The sequence below is a fragment of the Notothenia rossii genome (assembly GCF_949606895.1).
Source record: "Notothenia rossii genome assembly, chromosome: 8".
Lineage (NCBI taxonomy): Eukaryota > Metazoa > Chordata > Actinopteri > Perciformes > Nototheniidae > Notothenia > Notothenia rossii.
In genome coordinates, this window is record NC_136906.1 from 39,711,960 (window position 1) to 39,735,348 (window position 23,389).

The 23,389-nt window shown below is 42.1% G+C and overlaps 1 protein-coding gene across 3 annotated transcripts in view; it reads left to right on the forward strand.

The window, feature by feature from the left end:
• Nucleotides 1-8,826: 8,826 nt before the first annotated feature.
• Nucleotides 8,827-23,389, forward strand: part of glyr1 (glyoxylate reductase 1 homolog (Arabidopsis)) — a 37,048-nt gene continuing 22,485 nt past the window's right edge. The window contains exons 1-12 of one of the 3 annotated variants that reach the window (XM_079643029.1): nucleotides 8,827-8,969; nucleotides 10,764-10,800; nucleotides 10,890-10,969; nucleotides 11,061-11,199; nucleotides 12,156-12,266; nucleotides 13,108-13,191; nucleotides 14,501-14,554; nucleotides 17,864-17,914; nucleotides 18,780-18,853; nucleotides 19,012-19,111; nucleotides 21,040-21,150; nucleotides 21,243-21,344. In XM_079643029.1, the coding sequence (XP_079499155.1) occupies nucleotides 8,932-8,969; nucleotides 10,764-10,800; nucleotides 10,890-10,969; nucleotides 11,061-11,199; nucleotides 12,156-12,266; nucleotides 13,108-13,191; nucleotides 14,501-14,554; nucleotides 17,864-17,914; nucleotides 18,780-18,853; nucleotides 19,012-19,111; nucleotides 21,040-21,150; nucleotides 21,243-21,344 (981 nt within the window). In that variant the 5' untranslated portion in view covers nucleotides 8,827-8,931. The remainder of the gene's footprint in view (nucleotides 8,970-10,763; nucleotides 10,801-10,889; nucleotides 10,970-11,060; nucleotides 11,200-12,155; nucleotides 12,267-13,107; nucleotides 13,192-14,500; nucleotides 14,555-17,863; nucleotides 17,915-18,779; nucleotides 18,854-19,011; nucleotides 19,112-21,039; nucleotides 21,151-21,242; nucleotides 21,345-23,389) is intronic. The other 2 variants (XM_079643030.1, XM_079643031.1) reach the window with 2 other exon arrangements.

Genomic DNA, 23,389 nt, shown 5'->3' on the forward strand with positions numbered 1-23,389 from the left:
TCAGTTTGGTGCGATGACATCGTTCGGACCCACAAATCCAAGATGGCCACCATCCGGTCGAGAAAATATACACGTTTTGAACGGGAACATGCAGGATCACGAGGTACCGGTCACGGCAGTAGAACAAGCACTCACTGTTATAAACTGAAGTATATATATGTACTATATATGGGGGCGGAGCTTCCTACAGGCGATATAGGCGTTTGCCTAGAGCGCCACCCAGAGGGGGGCGCCACAAATAAAAAGAAATTTAAAAAAAAGTTTGCTTGGCGCAGTTTTGGCTCTATATCTGCAACCATTATTTTAAAAAAATAAATAATAATCTAACATAAGGGAAAATGAGCCAAAAATCTAAAATGGTCGGTCGGTCTAAGAGCCTCAGCTTTAAGTGTTCACAGTCAGAACATGCTAGAGCGCTGTGCATTGATGGGTATCTGTCAAGTGTTTTTAAAATTGAGCGTTGAGGAAAGAAAGACTAACGTTAGAGAACTGTGAAGAGGCAAAAGCCATCGGGGCGCAGTATAAAAACAGAAGAAAAGAAGAAGAAGAGAAACGTGCCAAGTTGAAAGGTAGGCTATGCCATCTAGTCTAGGGCTGATACACGATAAAAATAAATGTGTGTGGTGTTGTAAGACGGAGTCGGCAAAACATCCAGAATCAAAGTTGGTCCTGATTTCGTACGATCATGCATGGGCAGCGTTCAAGAGCCATACGGTGGCTCTGGAAGATGAACTAATGCGCGACAGAATCAACTGTCTGATCAATTATGCAGCTGATCAGCCGTATGCACTTGAGATCAGATATCATCACAAATGCTGGTTTAAATATGTTCGTAACTACCAGAGAATGAGTGAAGATGACAAACTTCCCCACATGCACAATGTCACTCTCCGTGAAGCTCAGACAATTTTCTTTGATAACATCAGAACAGTTATCTTTGATGAACATGAACTAAGGTCACTGCAGAGCCTCCTCAGAGATTACAGCTCTATCGTTTCTCGGTATGGATTCCCAACATCTGGAGTCAAGTCATCCTACATCAAAGATATCCTGACCCGGGAGTTTAAGGACAAGATCGGCTTCCACTCTCGCCCTCAGAGAAACCAGAGCGACCTAGTCTATGACACGTCTGGGAGCGGTTCATATGTCGAAGCAGCGATCTCCTCTATTGGTGTCAGCAGTGAGCAACTGGTGCAAAATGTGGCTGCGCGGCTCAGTGATGATGTCAAGTCCATCAAACTCGTCCCATGGCCTCCACGAGTCGAGGAGCTAGAGGAGGAGGAGGAACTCCCGCCTCTCGTTTTGCAGTTGCTATCGGCTTTGCAGGGGAAGCATGGGGTAGATCTGTCTCCAAGCACACTTTCTCTCACCTCTCTCATCACACAGTACATTATAAAGCGACCCACCACTACCGCCATCAATGCCACCGTCACCCTTCACGGATTGACTCGTAGCAAGGAGCTTGTTGATTCGTACTACAAGCTGGGCATGGGGATCAGTTACCCGAACGTGCTTCTGCTACGTGATGTTTGGACAATGCATGACCTTGAGCGGTGCTCGGTCTGTCCGGCAGAGATCGCTGAAGGGGAACCAAGCATCAGTATCATCGACAATGACGATTTTCGGAACGATACATTGACAGGAGGAGGTACTTCACACCGCTGTAATTGGATGTTTCTGCAACGCGAAGAACGTCTTGTACATAAGCATGAGGCAAACACCCAGGATGAGCAACCGCAGATCAAACATGCCAAGACTGTCTCGGACGTGCTGACTGAGAAGGCCTCTGAGATGCAAACGGTTATGCCATATAGGACCGTCAAGCGTGGCGAGCCTCCGATCCGTCCTAAGCCTACTACTGTCTCATCGAGTACTGAGCCTCAGCGCCAGCGAAGCATTATTCATGCCCTTGCACGTGCTGATGTGAATGGTGACCGCCCTGTTGCAGCCGAACAGAATATCCCTTCGTACAACGGGTTTCACGCTGGATTGAATATGTGGCAGGACAAAAGCAAGGCTTATTTTCATACATCTTACAATCAACCGCCCGACAAGTCAGTTGTGAAGGACGTCATGGACAAGCTGGTTACCATCATCGCAACTAAGCACATGCCCTTTGCCTTCTTAGTTGGAGATCATCCCGTGTATGTCCTCATCACCCTGCTCAAGGCCGAAAACCCAAGCAAATTCAGTGCCATTGTACCTTTTCTTGGTCCCTTCCATACACAGTGTGTGATGATGAGTGCCATCTACAAGCGGTACAAAGGTAGTGAACTAGGTGAAGTACTTGTCGCGGCTGGAGTTATTGCCGATGGCTCCGTCGATCGTGCACTGAAAGGCAAACATTATAAGAGGGGGCTACACTGCTTGCGACTCATGTACGAGGCCCTTATGTGTCAGCTGATGAAGGAGAACCTCGGGCCCGACCTGGCTGATGAGACGAGGGAGAACCTTGACATTCTGAGAGATACGAGTCAATCCGAGGAATCCCGCGCTGATGCTCATGTGGCACTAGAGAATGATGCTGACCTCAAGAGCCTTGTCACCAACATGTTCACCCACGTTGAGGCCAGTGACATGGCAAACTACTGGAGGGATTTCCTGTCCATGACAGACGCGCTAATGCAGAATGTACATGCGGTCCATATATGCAACTGTGATGAGTATGTGAGCTCTCTGCGTGCGATGCTGCCATGGATGGTAGCTTACGACAACAATAGATATGGGAAGTGGCTGCCAGACTTTTGGGCGATGTTGACAGCTCTCCCTGCAGATCAGGTTGCGTTCCTTCGTACTGACTTCACCCAGTCCATCACAGGCAACCCCTATTCCAACATGGCCTGGGACATGTGGATCGAATGCACCATGAACAAGGGTAGCAAAATGAAGTCTGGTTGGCTCTCTATCCTACAGAATGAGAAGCAGCTGCTGGTGCACTCCAGAAATGTGAACAATGTGGCCCAGATCCGGGCAGCTCACAATGCCCTTGCAAACCGAAAAAAGACAAAGAGGAAGCACACGGAATGCGGCCCCAAACGGATGCGAGAAGATGAGCAGTGTGTGCAAGACCTGGTTGAATGCATGCATGAGTTTGACACCTTCCCGTTCGATACGGCCTCAACCACCCTCCGTACCTTGCAGTCGGCCATGCCCGCCTCTGATGAGCTCGTTGCAGACTTCAACTCAGCCCATGCCGCAGGGGAGAAGAAATTGACCCACTTTTTGGAAGAACGGGTATTCAATAAGAATACCTCTCTTCATGCACCCGTCCCTCTGTGCAAACGATTGACGTTTGCGAAGGCGTTAAGCAAGGAGAAGCCATCAGATGAACTCAAGGCGAAAGCTGCAGAAATGGAGCGAAGCGCCCTCAAGGCAATGATAAACCTGGTTGAGGGCAGTCAACTTGTGAACCTCCCCGAGTTGCTCGAACATCGTATTGTCGAGGAGTGTGTGCCATTATTTAACTCCAACGGCACCTTCAGAAAGACACAGAAGAGCATGCTCGTGCAGAAGCTCTCTCTGGAATCTGTAGATCTGCAGGAATCATACATCGCTCTTGTGGACATGGGCATGATCTGGAGGATGGCAACTCCATCAGCAGAGGATCGGCGGACGCAAGATGGCAACCCATACAAGTGGTCGGACTATGTCCACAAGCTATCATCTATTATCCTTGCACGCCATCATAATGCTCACCGTATCATATGTGTGAACGACCCGTACGACACAGCATACTCGACGAAGGATGACGAGCGAGACCTGAGGGTACAGGGAAACACACATGTGCCCAACACCTACATGAAATTGGGTGACGCATTCCCCACTGCCAGAATGTTCAAGACGCTGCTGTGTAGCTCCAGCAACAATGGGCGGCTGCAGAAAATGATATGCAGCTACCTGACCGATCTTGCACAGAGTGTTGATGTGGAGATTGTCTACTCTGTCGGCTCCCACTGTACCAACTTATCAACCCAACAACCGATGCAGAACTACAGCTTTGACCAGTCTGAGGCTGACACTGTCCTGTTCTCCACCTATGTAGTTTTGCGCGAGTCAGGCTACAGTGGTCCAGTTGTCATCGATGCCACTGATACTGATGTATATGTTGCGGCAGCACTTATCTCACAGCAGCTGCCAGGTATGCTCTGTATCAAGAGGAAGCAGGAAACGTTACGCTGCTGTGACATGACAACTGACATGATGGCCGACTGTATTGTGCAGCTGCATTGTATGACAGGCTGTGATGCAAACTCAGGCTTTTACGGCAAAGGTAAGAAGTCTGTGTATGACCAGGTGGCGAAGAGCCCTGTTGCCCGACAACAGCTCTCGCGATGTGGAGATAACCTTGCCCTGACAGAGGAGGTGCTGGAGCAGCTCTTTGCCTTCACACGTAGCATCATCTACGGTGACAACAAGAGCAAAACCATGGCTGAGGCCCGTGCTGCTAAATGGAGGACTATCAAAAAGAAATCCTTCATCCGTCTCCCTCCGGATGCCGACAGCTTGCGTCAACCTTGCCTCCATGCCAACTACCTGGCGTATCTGGTGCGCCATCCATCGCTAAAGCACCATCCCTCACCAATCGGACATGGTTGGGAGCTGGTTGGTGGTTGCTGTCGCCCTGTACGTCACACGCGACCCGCACTCCCGATGCATCTACCTGCACCAAGGCCAACTGAAGAGGGACAGGAAGATGAGGAAGATGAGAGCGATGATGATGACGAAAATCGAGTTGCTGCTGTCCAGAGAGGCGATTCATCGGAATCGGAGGATTCAGAATGTAGCGAGGCAGGGTGCTCTGATTCAGACTGATACGGACTCTCAGTGTCATATTGATAAATAAAAAAAAAAGCAGAATTGTGTTTCATTTGTGTTATTGTTCAAAACTTGCCATTTCTCGAGGCAGCATTTTTGCGTTATTACATGTTGTTTGAAGTGTTCTCATTTGCTAACTAGTCAAGTTACAGCTAATAAAAGTATTTTATTTGAAGGTTAAGTAGTTGTATATCTTGTCATACATTCTTATTTCATGGTAAAATATTAATATGCAGATTATTTGCTTATAAGTCGATCAGTACTCAAAACGTGTGTAATTTCTCGACCGGGTGGCGGCCATCTTGGATTTGTGGGTCCGAACGATGTCATAGCGCCAAACTGATGTCAGAAATGGAATCCTTGTGGTCGACTTACCCCAAAAAGTGCATTTACACATGACTCTAGGCGCTCTGGTTCAAAAGTTAATTTTTTAAGATGGCGCGAGCAGCCATCTTGGATTTGGCCCTCTAGCAAAAATTGCCGGGATTTTTGGGAGGGACCTTGGGTCTATATTTTTTATAAAAGGTCCAATGATGTCAAATCAAGTGTCAAAACATCTTAGCAGAAGAATGGTCCCGGAATTGAGGTTCTAGACCCAACTAAGAGTGACAGGGAGCATGAGAAGAAGAGGGAGAGAAAGTTTTAGGCAGCTTGATCGATGGAGTTGGCTTCTAGTGGTGCAGTGACGCGTCCTAAAACCCTTTTATAATCTATCGATTAGATTTATGATTCGAAAATTATAAAAGTAGAGTAGACATATGGAGATTATCCGGCTGAACAAAACGTGCATTTAACAAACAGGTTTGTTTTCCACAGACCTTATTTCCAGCTACGTATGTTCTAAAACCCTGTGGAGAAATCCCATTGCTTTTTGTCGAGGGAACCAGCGGCTTACTTCCTGGTTTTAGGACGCGTCACTGGCTGCACCTCTCAATATGATGGCAATATAAAGGTCTTCTGTCGGCTCTGTACATCAATGCCGACCTATGCTGACAAGTAAGTGAAGAGCAGACAATATAAAGGTATTGGCGAAATGTCCCAGCTGTTTAGAATAATGAAGGTTATAATCAAATCAATTACATAGCCATATGTCTAACTCCTAATGACAGGAAGGCAGAAAGTGCATTATACAAATAATACTCATAATAATAGCAGACATTTTTTAACAATGACCACAATATCATTATTTTAATAAACCAAATATGAACAATTGAGGAAAATGAGGAAGAACTGATGATTCAAATGTTGTAGTAGGCATAGCCGTGGGAACATGTTTCAAATGGGGGGTGCTGTGGGGATGACACCAGGGCCGGTTTTGACCAACTTGCTGCCCTAGGCAAGATTTTAGCTGGCAATGAAAAACTTCTACAAAAGACCACTACACTACAAACAGAGAAACGTATTGATATGGTGGACAGCTTATATAAAAAGGCTTCAAATGTATTCAGTATTGCATGAACATGTTTTAATTCGGGGGTGGGCTTCACATCCTCCAGGGGGGTCCGGGGGTCCCCCCCCGGGAAGATTTTTTTAACATTTTAAAATAAAATGCTTAAATCTGGTGCACTTTGAGCCCCCAAACTAGAGACTGATCTAGGGGATACAACTCTAAAACACCCATATGAAAAAGATCGGTTTGCATTTTAATAATCAAATAAGTATGTGAACATATCCAATAACCTACCATAGCAAATAACAAATAAATGTAGGCTAACTTGTTTTATTTTTGTGGTTAATTTATATCTTATTTTATCAGTTAACATTTACTTATTTATGCATATTTTTAAATATCTCCAGTTTTAAACAATATTTTTGGTTTACTGTCCTATATTATACATTGGAATGATTTCAAACCTGTTTTTATTTATCCTAATAATTATAAAGGAGTGCCTTGGAAATATTTGTTTACATAAATTGTGATCAAAACGTTTGAGACCCACTGAGATAACTTAGACTAAAGTGAACTATCTAAACACTCAGAGTCCTTTACCTCACTGAGCCTCTCAGTCTGACAGGAGATCTCTCCCTCCTACATTATTGTAGAAACAGCTTCTTATATCCGTTAGCGCAGCAGAAGCTAACAACATTCCCCGCCGGTACCTGTGCACCCCCTCTCTCTATCTATCTATCTATCTATCTATCTCTCTCTCTCTCACGCTGGCTGTGAGCTGCGGGCGCCTGATAAGCCAACATCCCCCACTTTCATCACTTACAGCACCCATCGTACGGGGCAAATGGAAAATGTAACCGGGGTGAAAAGGGTGTTACATTTACTTAATTATGAATGTTGTTACATCAAGGCTGAAAATTCATTTTTTTTGTATTATATTTGTATTTAATCTTGTGGAAGTGCAGATCCCCTGTCCTCCACCAGGGTGTGCTGCAGCACCCTCAGCACCCTTACTTCCCACGGCCCTGGTAGTAGGCTACAAGTAGTAATGTATTTAGTGCATAAATTACTATTGCAACAAATGTGTTAATTTTCTTCATTATTAGTCAACAATTTACTAGTGGTATTTACTTGCGGCACCGCGGTGGGCCGGCGGTACCGAAGTGAGCCGGTCGAGAGTCCCGGGCTGATTTGTAGTCCCAGTCCGCCGCTGGCTTTAAGCCACCACCACTGTGGTGTTTGCTCCTACAATTTCTATAAGCTTCTGCAGTGAGGTTCATGGCTGGCACTGGCACTGACTTTTCAGGTTTACAAATATTATATTTTGGTATTTGACCTAAATCAAATTATAATATTATTTTCAAAAGCTTTTTTTGTATCATGCTTCGATTAATTTAAACAGACAGTTCAACAAAAGGATATCCAAAAAGTGTAATTTTATCATTTAAATATTGAATTGTTCTCTATTAGTAAGATCCCATTTTCAATGAATAGTCTAAAATAGTCTTACCTTGACTTGAAGATGAAGTCCATTTGCCTATCCTTCTGGACAAAAATCTCTATTACTTTTTGTAAAAGTCCTCCTTATATTCTTCTAGTTTCAAAAGTTTATCATAAATCTAATCGATAGATTTATGATTAGAAAATTATAAAAGTAGGGTAGACATGTGGATATTATCCGGCTGAACAAAACGTGCATTTATCTAACAGGTATTTTCCCACAGATCTTATTTTGAGCTATTTTCTAAAATCCTATGGAGAAATCTCATTGCTTTTTTGTGGAGGGAACGAGGGAGCCCATGCGCAGCTTACTTCCTGGTTTTAGGACGCGTCTCTCGTCTGCTCTTCACACACCACGCTTTTCGCGGCACACGTACTTACAGCCAATCAGCTCTGAATTATGTGAGATGATGTATGGTAGGGATGGCAGCCCTACTGGTCATTATTTTTTTGCCACACACATTAAATAGGACAATACTCTGAGCATGCGCCGTGTAGTTTTTACAGTCACCGTTCACTTACAAAGTGAGAGGGAGGGGCATGATCGGGTTTTGTCCCACATTGCTCTAAACAGCTCAATAGGCACATACTGTAGACACTAATTAGAAGAACACAGACTAAAACAGCAATGTACAGACGAATCAGATGATTAAACATGATCTTAAAATATATTTTATATAAAGGCTATATTTATTTATTGATTGCATGTTTTTGTAATCTCTTTTCCTCCCCCCCTCTCCTGACAGCCCGTCAGTATCCGTGGTCTCATGCAGCTGGCTGATCCAGTAACTAATGAGTGACCCGACAGTAAAAATAAACATATGTATAACTAGTTTAGGTAGTTTGAGAGGTAATATAGCTAAAGGTGATGATCTAACTTGAAGTGTGTGTTTTGTTCCGCTCATCGCTCCATCACAGCGGGCGGAGCTGCATGTTATCATGCAGAGCTGCGTGTCTCCTCTCCTGTCCGATTAGACTTCACTCGCGTTTATGTCCATAATATTTAGTTAAAAAAAAATTATCCACCGATTTACAGACGTCTCTTTCATTGGAAAAAAGTTGTTTTGGGCCGGGTGACGTCATGGACTGATACGCAAGTTGCAGTACTGCCGTTTGGACACATGTTGGGCAGAGTCCGGCGCACTTCCTGGGGGCTCGGATGAGTGGGTGTGTGTGTGTGAGAGTGCTCTACCTCATTCAGTGCGACGTTTTATTAAAGCTGTAAGATGGCGACGGTGCATCTGAGGATCGGGGACCTAGTGTGGTAAATAACCTTTAAACATTTCAAACGACGCTGGCTCTACTAAATGACCTTGCTTTGCATAACGTAGTGTATTATGTAGTTGTTCATGTTTTTTTGTTGGTGTTAACCAGATGCAGGTAATGGACGTGTTTGCGTACTGGGCTAGTTGATGGTCAACCTAAACAAATTCCTAGCAAAGCTGACTCAGCCAGCAGCCGTCGTTAGCAGATAGCTAGCAGATAAGCTACAGAAAAGGTTAAGGCTTAAACGAAATGTAGTTATTTCAGATACTAACCAGTCGTTTAACATTTTAAAGAATTATACCGACACGTTGATATGTTCGGCTTCGCCAAACGCTCTTTAATGTACTAGTCTGTGTCGAGCTGAGCTAGCTCTGTAGCATAAGCGACGCCAGCTAGCTGTTACTGTATCAGTACTCTTCCTGTTAGCTGCTGCTACATGTTCTCCGCAGACAGCTGGCGTTTATCTATATTGATTTACAAGTTTTCAGTGGACTCTGAATTCGGATCAATTTAAATCCAGATAGATAACTTTCTCGTGTCAGTCTCATGTTGTACCAGTTTGTGTTCTTGTTGTGGTGTTATCAGCAGGATACAATACACACTCAAAGAAAATGGGGTGCGTTGCCTCGTACATTAGCAACACTGATTACCATGTATGCCACTGGTGTACTTAAGTACACTTACTCAAGTATTGTACTTAAGTACGATTTTGGGGTACTTTTTCTTCACTAGTGACTCCACAGAATCAGATTATAAACGTAAACGAAATATAAATGCACTTAGAAAACAAATATAAATAATCATAGGTAAAATATCCAGCAGCAGTATACAAAGTCATAAAAACTAGCTGCACCTTTACCAGCTTTGATAACACTTTAATTGCATCAATAATAATTATAATCCAATGATCTACTATATAAACTTCTAAAATGGATTACTTTATCTTTGGTACTTAAAGTATATTTTGACGCCAATACTGTTTACTTTACTTAAGATGTTAAATGCAGCAGGACTTTTACTTGAAACTGAGCATTTTTTACACTGTAGTATTATTACTTTTCTTAAGTAAAATATCTTGGTATTTGTAACTTTCAGTAATGTTCACAACAACAGCAAGTCAAGCAGGAGTGTTTGTTCCTCTTGTTACGTCTTGCTTAAAGACCGAAATCTTGCTTTTAAAGGAGCCGTCTTAATTGAATCACATCGCTACTGGTAAATAGCATCCACTTTAATATATGACTACTTTGTAAGTTTGAGGTACAGGAGTTACCTTACCCGAGTTGCTCACTGAAAAACTGAAAAAGCATGCAGTGTGTCAAGAGAAATATTTCTACAACTTATGAGGACAAACTTAAAGAGACCTGACAGCCTCAACTAAATAAAACATAATTCAGCTCACCAAATTAGATATCATTGCACTTCCATTATACTATTAAAGTTTTTCTAATTTGTCAATTCTCAATGTCCTTGTATCCTAATATAGTTGACCTGTTTTGCAGTGCTGCAGTTTTTATGCATTGTGGGAAGCAAAAAAAACAAACAATTAAAACACCACATCACATGTAAATTACAACACACATGCTGATAAATATATGTTTTTACACATGCATAGGCATAACATCTTGACCTTTTATGTTAAAATGTTTTTTTTAAAGTGAATACCCTGTCATCTTTAGTCACAAGGTTGGGCCTACGCCAGCGTCAGAACCACTGGTCATAGAGCATGTTGTACTGGGTCTGTATACTATAAAAGAAGGAGGACACAGGTCTAAATATTTAAGTCTTCTTTCAGGGGGAAGCTTGGTCGATACCCACCATGGCCAGGGAAGGTACGGACATGCCAATGGCTGCTTCAAGGAAGAATACATCTGTATATTTGTAAATCTAATGTTAAGCTAATGACTTTTATTTATTTTAGGTCGTAAGCCCTCCCAAGGACCTGAAGAAGCCCAGGGGCAAAAAATGTCATTTTGTGAAATTCTTTGGAACTGAGGACCAGTAAGTATGCTTTGTTGGGTGCCTCTTCAGACGGATTTGGCATTTCCTTCTCCATCGTATATTTGAGCTGATTTTCTGTGTGCCTGCCCAGTGCCTGGATCAAAGTAGAACAGCTGAAGCCCTACCACCCCCACAAAGAGGAGATGATCAAGATAAATAAAGGGAAGCGCTTCCAGCAGGCGGTTGATGCAGTGGAAGACTTCCTGAAGAAAACCAAGGGGAAGGAACAGGTGAGGGGGTGTCCTACCACGCAGCATTCAGTCATGGAGTTGTACTTAGCATGTTTAGATAGTTTGTGTTTTTCCATCTTCAGCCAAAAAAACAACACGTCCCCTGTAGAAAGCATTTTGGGCGAAGGGGGTGTGTAAAGATAAAAGACTTCTAGGAAATGATTAACAGAAGGTGAAGCTTGTCAAAGATATAACCCTTAGACCACAACATATTTGTTGGGAGACACTGAATATGAGACGCCATCAAATATGGCTTTTCATGAAATTCATGGATTTCTTTGCTCGACAATTGACTAAAACGTATTGGTTGAGGAGCTGATCGTTGGCTGTCAGTCGAATGTCAGATCTTAGATTATTATACTGTAAATTAGCCATACATGGTGTAGTGCTTGTCATATATTGTGAAGAAAATGCTTTAGCTAATATCTTTAGTTTTTTTATCTCACTGCTACTTGAACACACTTATTCGATCTATTGTGGCAAAGGTTCTTAACAATTACACATGTTACATCAATGTTGCTGATTTCATGGTAACTGGGTATAAAAGACAACAAATGCTTTACTCAGATTGTTGTACTCTGTTCTATTTAAAGGCAGATGCAAGCATTAGTTGTGATATTGCCCAGCCCTCAACCAACACCAACACAGATGTGGGACATGCTCCTTTCAAGCTTTGAAAGTCATGATGTTAAATGAAGGGAGAATTTCCTTCATGAAATACTCTGAAGTGTCACACTTAGCCTTGTGAAATGTTTAGTCAGTAGGACCCAAGGTCTCCCTTTAGGCTATCTGCCCACCCGAATAAGTGCAGTTAACTTATCAGTTATCCCTTTGCTCAGTGTACATGTAATCTGCTTCTTTTAGAACCGCCCTACATTCAAAAGGTTGTCGGACTACTGAGAAGTGTCCTGGCACGCCAAAATAGCAGCACAAAATTATTATCTGTGTTTTAACAGAACTCAGACAGCAAAGCAGAGACGAAAGGAAAGAAGACACACAACAAGCCCCTGAAAATACTTGAGGAGGATGATGAGGACCTCAGCGCCCTGAAGGACCCCTCTGAAAAGGTTGGTAAGACACAGACGAGTTGAGCGTCTGTCCTGTCAGGCCGCATCAACGTTTTGCATTGAAACTTGCTCCTTTGTTTATCTGTAGGAATTGTCAACTTGAGAATGAGATCTGTGGTTTGTGATTGTGTCCACCTTCAAAGCCAGCCATTCACTGACATAGCTATTGGATCATATTCACTCCAGTCACAAACGATAATGTAGCATGGCACCCCATGCTACCATGTACCCCCATGTACCATGGTACACCATGGTACCTTATTAGACATTCAATTCAGTGTATCTTCCTTAACTTCTGTCAGGTTTTATTACGTATTAGTTCTTCATTCATAATGTGTGGTATATACATGTTGTATAATCCAGTTGGTTTCTGAGTAATATCCTCAAAGTGAGGTGTATTCAGTGTCTCTGGTTCTAAACCACCCTAATTTTTAAGTTCCTTAAACATCTTCTCTTCATAAAGCTGGATTTTTCATATCCATGTTGGGACACTTTCAGAGGAAATGTCAAGAAGCAGAGGCCTTGGAGCTTATGTTGTCACAACATCTCATGTCTGATATCCATTCGCCTAAATTACACTGAACAAATGTTCTAACCTACCTCTAGCGGTATCTATCTATGCACATCACTTTGGTTTTGTCTATTCCGGTATTAAAATGCCTGCCTATTTCGGCGTCAATCCTAATAACAGTGGAGGTGAATGGAAATGTTTTATATTTGGACATCAACACTGTCTCCTTGTTTAAATGACAGAAAAAGCTCCCAAACTACGTCAGACATGAACCTCTAAAGATTCCCCCTCTGGTTTAGAAGGTGAAAATGTGTCTCTCTCCTCCTTAAGGACTTAACTGACTCTGACCCCGAGCCGTCCACTCATGAGAGGCTGGGGGCTGGACCCGGTTCAGGATACAAATGGGAAAGGAGTGTAGGTGAACCCTCCCCCTCCCAACAAGCCTGCCCTTGCTGTTCTTCCTCCTGACTTTAAGCTTTGGCTATTATCTCCTGCAGACCTTTTCTTCTGACCTTTGCGCTGCTCACTCTTGACTCCTGAACCTGTGCGTTGTTTGTTTGTTTGGCGTGTGCTGTTGAGATAGTCACCAACTCTGCATGAGGCGGCTCAAAAAGAAGGATGATGTTTGATTCAGTTCGACCAAAAATGTTTGACCTGCTCTGTGACAGTTTCTGGTAGTAATGAAACTGTAGATAACTGTCTATCATTTTCAGTGGAAACATTTTCACAAATATAAAAAAATGGCGACTTAGCGGCTGCAGGCATTAGTCCAAAATAGGCATGTAGTAAAATGTCCAAAAAGTTAACTGTATTTCTGTTAGTCGTCCCTGTTTTGTAATGTTTTGAAATGAAGTCAGTGTGGGTTAGTACTAGACACTCAACAGCCTTCTTTCTGCTCTGGTCATTTGTAAACACACTTTGCTCACTTCCTTATTACACTTTTCATTCTCTGCATTTTTCTCTGCAATACTGCAACATGTTTAATACAATCTAAGCCTGTTGGAAATCATATTTTATTGTTTTCAAACCCAAACAACAGCAAATATTTCTTAGTGCACACCAAACTGAAGCTGTGAGGGCTGACTCGACACTGTCTACACTTACATGGACAGATTGTGGCAGTGACTGGCTTTATGGGTGGAGCTTGGCTCACAGATATAATATAGTTTCAGAAGTCATACAGATGAACTGCAAAATAAATCTAAACGTTATGTTTTCATTACCTTTATAATTGATTTCTACTTCCTGGTTGGGGAATAGTAGTTGATGCTCAGTGTAGATCTGTAAAGTAATGACCTCCTGAGATCACTTACATTAAAAATAAAACCCATGCATTTTTGTGAGAACTATTTAATCGGCACATCTCTATTTCTCTTAAATGGCAAATTATGTTCTTGTAGTTTGGATTGGCTTGAATATATATATATATATATATATATATATATATATATATATATTCTAAAATGTACAGTTTTCTCATTATTTATGGAGTTTTTTGTTGTAAAATCTAAAAGGTGAATTTTTAAATGTTTCTGGGAATTTAGGAATATTCAGGAAATGTAGGTATCTCAGCATTAAAACTTAAGGGCAAAATGGTTAAAAAAGCTATTTGTTAATAGAAATAACCTTGGTAATTTTAGTCGGCATGGTGTGATGTAGACTAAAATCTTTCTATACTCATGCAAAGAGAACATTTTCACAGTGAAATCTTATTCTGTTGCAGCCTGTGAAAGATGATCCACATTTCCATCACTTCCTCCTCAGCCAGTCTGAGAAGGTAAGAGGAAGCATGCTAAATATTTTCACATCTACACCTCGTTTTTTCTTTTATCCAGGTCTGGTTATCGGTAGTAGTTTCATATAGCAGTTCGGTTATGAAGTGTGATCTTGTTAAAAAAAGGATCTGGGAATCTGTAGTATTGTGAATCTGATTTGGTCAATATAGATAAAGACCTTCACTTCTCTTTTGACACACCCAAGCTGAACAGTGTTCCTCGAACTTGACAAAGGCAGCATAACCAGATCTATTCCTTCTTTTACCTTTCACAAACAATACCACGGAAAAAACACTGAGCAAATGTTATCCACACAAATAAACTCGGCAATAGAGTGGTGCAGTGACAAGTCCTAAAACCCTGAAGTGAGTTAGCATTTGACCACTACCGGTTCCCTCGTCTCCGAGTCAATAGGCGCTTTCACACCGGAGTACTTTTCCTAGAAATAGTTCCTGGGATGTTTGCGCTCACACCAAACATTTATTTTTTTCTCCCCAGGAAAAGTCCCCGCTCTCTAGCAGGGACCTTCCTGGGGAGAAAAGGGTTCCAATTTCTGATTGGCTGGGCAAATTGCAAACCCCGCGCCGTAAAAAAAAAAAAAAAGAAAGTTTCTCTATCCGAAACGCCTTGTTCGGGTTCGGGTTCGTTTTCCACAGACCTTATTTCGAGCTATTTTCCTAAATCCTATGGAGAAATCCTATTGACTCTGAGACGAGGGATGTGGTAAAATGCTGACTCACTTCCGGGTTGTAGCAGAGATGGAGTACTCGAGTCCTGGACTCGGACTCGAGTGCCGATTTTCGTGACTCGACTCGGTCTCGCGCACTGATTGACGCGACTCGAACTTGGACTCGTGAATTCTCGCGCACGATGACTTGGACTCGTGAATTCTCGCGTACGCTGACTTGGACTCGTGAATTTTTCCCCCCACGATGACTCGGACTCGACTTGTACATTGACGCTCCGACTTGGACTCGGACTTGAGCAAGTTTTCTCTGGAGTCTGTTGTCCTCTATCCTGGCATGTGCACCTGTGAGGCGAGTTCACGGACTGGGCCCCGCTATTTCAGTCTAGAGACACACCCCGCATTGTGCTGTATGCTTTCACACATTCTGCTTCCACATTGGAAAAGAGCAGCGCAAAATGCTCGTTATGTGAAAACAATATTGAAGAGAAGGCTCCGTAACACATTACTCTAAGGATCGAGTTCAGACCATAGACTGTATATATAAATGGACGTAGTGTCCGTGACGTCACCCATAGGATTCTGCAGAGTTGCCGAGAAGCCCTTAGTAAGCGGAGTCGGCCACTAACGCTTGACAGCGACGTCAGAGTCTAATCCCGCCTGTTCCAAATAAGGGCAAAGAGGCGGAGCCGAGGCGGGACCTGCTGCCTCCGAACTGGAAGTAAACAGAGCTAGCTCAGGCTAAGAAGCTAAGCTAACATGAAATACATGCATTCCAAATTACTGCGAACAGTGTAGTTCCCCTATATAAACGTTACATTCATAGTCAAATGAGACAATCTGCAAGAGAATTAGCTATATTTCGTCCTTAGCTGGCTAATAAGTAACAAGCTAAGCTACCAAGCACAAAAACACCTGCGAACGGGATTAACATGTATAATATTATCATTTTAGACTTCTTGGAAGTTCCGTTAGTACATTCAAGCGCACAGCACAAGATTTTAATTGTCTGGTATTTGTAACAATATTCCCTAAAAGGCACAATCACCACAAACACGGCTAAAGCTAAAGGGTCAAGTACAGTACTATGACTAACTGACGTTGTAGCCTCTATGGTTGTAGCCTAGCAGAGTGGACAAGTTGCTGTTAGCTGACAGTGAGGCATCTACATGTCCATCAAAGTGACCACGCCCCAATTTATGCAAAAACTTTAAGACCTAATATAAATAAAAGGTTCGTGTTAGAAAACAATTCACTCACAGATTCATAATCATGAAGGTGGAATCTAACTATATCGATAATAATATTTATTGCATCCATGGGTAGAAACATGTTTTTTCTGCTGTAAAGTTGGGCATTTTAACATGGGGGTCTATGGAAATTGCTCCTTTCTGCAGTCAGTCCCTAGCGGCCCATGTATGAACTGCAGTGTGTTGCACTTCCGTATTGGCGTCCCGGTTGTTCCCCAGAGTTTGCCGCTTGGTTCAGACATATAGGCTGTCTTGAACACTATCATCAGAGTAACGTGATCTAATCAATAAATAAAGATTCAGCCGATAACACGAAAGCACATGGCTAGTTAACATGCCGAATGACTTCATGTTGCATGCTAAGTAGCCATGTGCTTTCTGGGGCTAAATCTTTGTCAGTAGATTTAACCGGTAAAAGTTCCTTCAAAATAAGAGTCCCGATCTTATTACTATCAAAATAAAAGTGGAAAACGAAAACTTTACCATAGGAAGATATTGGCATATAAATGTAATCACTTCTCTAAAAGGTAACTCATTTTAAATATAGTTAGACATATTAAAGGTCATTTACAATAATAATAATAATAATAATAATAATAATATTAATATTAGTAATAAGCTTTATATTTGTATAGCCCCTATTATAATAATTGTAGCCAAACTCGCTTCACAGCAGTTCAATAGACAGATTAGTATAACATGACAGGATAAAAGCAATGTAGAGGAGCAGCTACATTTCAACACATATCCACGAAGGTTAATACATGAAGACTTGTGACTCGGACTTGGACTCTTCTTGGGTGACTCGGACTTGGACTCGAACACAGGTAATGATGACTCGGACTCGACTCGGACACTCCTTGAGTGACTCAGACTTGGACTCCGACTCGAAGTGTGGTGACTCGAGAGTGAATTGGACTCGTGAATTGGTGACTTGACTACAACACTGGGTTGTAGGACTCGTCACTGCACCACTCTATTCGCGGAGAGGAAACTCACCAAAATGGAGAATGCTTTTGAATCCATCCTTTAGATGTGAAGAATGACCCGACACAAATCAAATCAACCCCTTTATTCTATTGTGGTGTAAACTGTCGCCAATTTGCATGGCTGCCAGTACGAGAAGTCGTAATTTTGCTTTTGCTTAATTCATCATGCCTACCCCACAGGGGTTGAGACTCTTCTGCATTAAATGCTGTTTGTTAGTATGTGTTATTTTGTAGTCTATATATATTCTGTATTTATATGAATACTTATTGGATCATTTTCTTATCGCATAGTTTGTTTGAATTAAGATACAGTAAAATTCATATTGGTAAGGCATGTGTACAGTTTGGATGATTGTTCTGACCTCCTCTGGTCCTCACTGCCCACAGCCAGCCTCGTCCATGGAGCCCATCAGCAAGCGCCTGAAGATCTTTGAAGAGGTGAAGTTACTACTAGGGATGCACCGGTGCTACATTTCTTGGCCGATGTTAAGAACAACAATTTGGCCGATGCCGATGTTTTAATGTAATTTTCTTCCACTGTTGTTATTCCACTTTCTGCCAGGAAAAACAAAAAAAATTCTTGCTAAATGGTTTCAGTTTCAAAGGCTGAGCAAGTTTGTTATTATAGTAACCTTCTTAGAAAGTACGCAGCGGATCACCTGCAGCTCCGCCCGCTGTGAGGGACCGGTGAGCGGAGCAAAACACACCTTTTAGAGTTAGACCTATCACACTTAGCTATTTTATATACCTCTGAATCTACCTACACTAGTTGTGAAAATATTTATTCTTTACTGTCGGATCACTCATTACTGGATCAGCCAGCTGCATGAGACGGATACTGACGGGGTGTCAGGAGAGGGAGAGAGGAAAAGAGAGCGCCCTGTTTATTATACCCGGGCCGTGTCAACGGAACACTTTTTGCAAACTGCAAATAGCCGATCTCTTGGTGAAACAGTGAAATAGTCCCACACTGCCGACATGTTGTTTTTTGGTTTTCTTTAGTTAATGTTTTTTTTATATAAACGAACTATGGGTGCTGCAGATGTTATGACGGAACGCAACAAAAAAGCATCGGTGACTACCATTGATGAATGTCACCTCATTTGCCCATGCCAGTAAGTAGGGCGAACATCGTCCAATGCCGATGGCTGTCCGATGTATCGGTGCATCCCTAGTAACTACCAGTGGAAAAGTTCCAACTTTTTAAGGATTGACGTTATTTTTCAATTGAACTTCTACCATTAGATGTTATACTATAGTATTTTCAGTATGAAGTTTCTTCAAGCGTGTCTTGTGATTGCAGGACACAGCGTCAACATCTATCCAAGCAGCAGACAGCACAGCGATCAACGGCAGCATCACACCTACAGATAAGAGGTACCTGCACATTAGGAACACTATTAACTAAATCACACAATTACTATTATATAACTAGATCCCTTAAGATAAAAATGTTTGATTTTCTTACTCATCTTACTTATAGCTAACCCACATGAGGAATGTTTCATGTCTGTTCCTTCTGGTCTGTCCTGCAGGATAGGGTTCCTGGGGCTGGGGCTGATGGGGAGCGGGATCGTTTCCAACCTGCTGAAAATGGGTCATGTTGTCACAGTGTGGAACCGCACAGCAGAAAAGGTACTAACAGAACAAACTACTGTCACCGATCAATCTCATTCATCTCATTAACTGATATTGCCATTGCAATATGAATGACGATATTGGAGGAATTTATATTTTTTGCATATTTTTTCTCATTGTTGAAGGAATAATGCTGTTTCAATTGTTGTATATTTTATTGTGAAGAAGCAGAGCCTGTGGATTTCACACTAAATGTAAAATAAATATATATTTAATATTTTATTCTGTGGAATACCATTTGTATACCGTACATCTATGGAACATCAACATTTAAGGGTGCATTCACACCTAATAGTCCGCTCTCTGGTGCGCACCAGACCACAGTTTGTTACATTGTTTCATTTTTCAGAAGGTTCTGTTTGCGTTCACACCAGGTTCACACAGGCAAAACTCAAACGAACTATAAACTTTAAACACAAGTCATGTGCTCGGAAATGCTCTTCAACTATTGGTCAGACATTAAGGGGGTAAAAACGCAAATCCCGGCAATTTCTAGCGGTAGCGGAGCCTCCGCCATGGAGCATCGGCACTTTCGGCAGGTTATTCTCATGCTGCTGTTAATCTGGAGATGAACAGACACTAGCGGCCCGCGCATATGATTATATAATCAGACAACGTCCGTTAAAAAACAACGGAGAAGTAACGGGCAGAAATCCTCCTTTTTACGCAGCGGTCCAGACATAGACATCAGACGGCGACACATATTCAGTTGCTAGTTACTTTGGCATTAGGGCAGGGATATCTAGATACTTTCCAAGGTTTGACATAATGAATTGTGCTACTTTTAAAGCAAGCAACGATGTTTTCAAATCTGTAATCAAAAAGCTCCTCAAAAACGCTATCGAAGCAGTTCCTGCCGTTGCTACGTTAGTTCAAACAGTAACAACGGAATATTTTTCTTAGCGGATGCATGCCAATTTAATCAATACATACAAACAACTATTTTTTCAATCAATAAAATCATTTTCTGAATCCACAAAAGCATTTCAATTAATATTGGGAGTCATGTTGTTACTTTGTTGAGAATGTGGCCATGTAATAAGCGGGATAATGTGCAGCGCCGCGGCCATTATGGGGAAAATAAAACCAACAGGCTGATCAGGAGCCCAACGCGAAGCAGAGGGATCTAGATCGGCATTTTCTTGTTCATGAGAGACGTTCTGTAGTAAGGAGGGGCGTTTCACCGACGACAGGTGTTCTTACTTTTATATAGCTGACGGAGAATTTTTACTTTACACGACACTGTTCAACACTTAATTCTGCCTTACTCTTTAACTAAACAACCGCGGATGTCTTGAAAGACTCTTTCGCTAAAGATTTTTGAAGATATCCGCGTTCTTGTGACACGTAAATACTACGCTTCCTATGTTTTGGTGCGGACTGCGTTCACACCAGCAATGAACCGCTCCAGAGTTCGCAAGCAAGCGCTCCGAGACCACCTATTTTAGCGGACCAGAGTCCGGTTTGTTTAGTTCACTTCAGAGGTCTCGGACTGTGTTTACACCGACCCAAATGAACCGCACCAAGTGGCTAAACGCACCAAGGTTCGATTCAACCGGACTATACAAGGCAGGTGTGAACGCACCCTAAAATGTGTAGTTAGACATCTTAAAAATAAGCATTTATTTCTTCTGAAAATTATTTTATATAGCACCTTTTAACACAAGGCAATTCAAAGTGCTTTACAAAAATGTAAAACATTAAGAGCATTAAGAAATAGTGCAACGGATCACATTATAAAATGGTATTTAAAAACAGTCATTACAAATCAAAGAGAATAAAATAAACAATATAGAATAACACAGGTATAACATATATGAATCAAAATAAGGTTACCAATCAGCATTACAATACTTGTACCAGAGGTTGGTACATGTGACTCATAATAAAAACTAACTATAGAAATGTCCTCTCCTGTGTTGCAGTGCGACCTGTTCACCCAGGAGGGGGCCCGGTTAGGCCGCACTCCTGCAGAGGTGGCCTCCACATGTGACATCACTTTCTCCTGTGTCTCTGACCCAAAGGCGGCCCGGGATGTGAGTACCATCTGAGCTCAGTAACACTTTCCTGTGGAGGTGTTATTGGCTGGCTCATGGGTAAAAGAGCTTGTGTGTTTGTTGCTCTGCAGCTGGTGATGGGCCCCAGTGGAGTGCTGCAGGGGATCAGGCCGGGCAAGTGCTACATAGAGATGTCCACCGTGGACCCAGAGACCATCACAGAAATCTCACAGGTACACACTGCTGCAACACACACTCCTACTCCTGTATGAACAATTCAAGTGTAGTCTTGACCCCACCCAAGTACACTGTGAAACTAATGATATGTATATAGACTCCTGCATTGACTTGGACGCTAACATCCTCTGCAACATTTAGTTTATTGTGTTTATGTTTTTTTCTGACATGGATATAGTGTACTTCATCTGCACTACTTAATAATAATAATAGATTTATTTTGTTAGCACTTTTACAGGTGCTCAAAGACGCTTTACAGATCAGTGATGCAAATTAGTCGCTTTTCGGCGCCTCCCGCTTTTTTTAACGCTGATTTGGGTGACTTGTGTAATTCGTGGAGAACCGAAGAGTTTTTGTTTTTGGGGGGGGGGTCCGTCAGTCCGTCCGTCCGACTGACGGACGGACAACTTCTCACTTTAAAAAAGATGAAGAAATCTAGACCGCAAAATAATTAAACAAGCGAGTGCCTGTTTTTCCTGGCCAAGGACAGGTTCCTTGAACACAACACGAGCGTAACGTGTCTTCACGTGGTTATGTCTCGTCTGAAAGGAGTAACGGAGAGCACCGGAACGCCGCTCCAGCTCTTCAAATATTGCAGTACCCATAAGGAGCCGTACACATGCTGCAGTGTTTGCGTGGCTGTGTCTTTAGTTGTAAGCACAGTGGCGATCTGTTGTTATTAGCATCTGGTTAGCTAGCTATGCTAACGAATTTAAAGAGCTTTTCTACAACCAGGTGGAAGAGAGCTCTCTCCTGAGAGGCTCAAATAACCTCAGCTGAGTGAGGTTAAGGCACACATTGATATTATCATTATAGTTATTAATGAGACATTAGAGACTAAATGAAAAACAGGTATAAAATACTATATGACAGTAACAAAAAAGTTGTTAGAAATAACAAGAATAGAGTTTAAAAGGGGTGTGATTTGTAAAATATCCAAAAAGAAGAATCTGCTTACAGTTCTGTTTCAAATGGGTGTTGAGAGATATGTCCATAGATCTCCTCATTTAGCTCTCAAAGTGCACCAGATTGATGCTTTTAACTTCAATATTTAAAAAAAAATCTTCACGGGGGAGCATGCCTCCGGACCCCCCTCGAGGAGGTTAAGTCCCCCCCCCCACTTAAATCATGTTCACATGGATAGGATACTAAATACATTTGCACACATCTTGTGTCCATATATTTCTGCCACAGCTGTGCACATGCATGCATGCGCGAGTCATGGTTAGATATCTGTATTAAGAGGTTGCTTTTTCTTTGCACAACATGAAAGAAAGGCCAAATGAATGGGCTGTGATTGTAGTTTTTTTTAAGCACAGGTTGAGTTCAATCATTTGTACGGCCCTCGGAGGATGTTTTACAAATTAAAAGGAAAAAGGTTCCCCACCCCTGCTGTAAATAATAATAAAAAATAGGGGTGCACCGAATGGGAAATTCTTGGCCGAAACCGATACCGAAAATAGGAAACAGTTGGCCGAAAATCGAATGCCGAAAGGCCGAAAATGATTAATAGAAATATATATATATATATATATATATTGTATACATTTTTTACCAATGTTGTTCAGCTACCTGATTATGGAAAAAGACATGATTATGGTAAAACTTAACTTAAATAATAATCACTATTATGGGTCCATAAAACATTTATTCAGCACTTTTGAATGCATACAGTACATTAATTCCAAGTCAAGTGCATTTTCTTTTCTCTGTTGGATAACTACAACAAATTGCATTCAGAACAAAGCCAAGGTACTTTAAAACTGCATAAACATCTAGGCCAGTAGGCCTACAACAAAATAGTGTAAATAAAGACTGTAACAGCCAGGCCTTCAACAACAACAAATGCACCTATACATTTGGTAACCTAACGTGTTGTTGTGATGACGTAATCAAAACGCGGCGACAAGCACTGCGCGCGGCTGGCTCACAGCCAACATGTCTGCCGCTTGGAGATATTTAAAAATATCAGAGAGAGAGGTGCGGATTGCGATTTGTAAAACGTGTTCAGCTGACATTTCTCGAGGGGGTGTAACTGCAA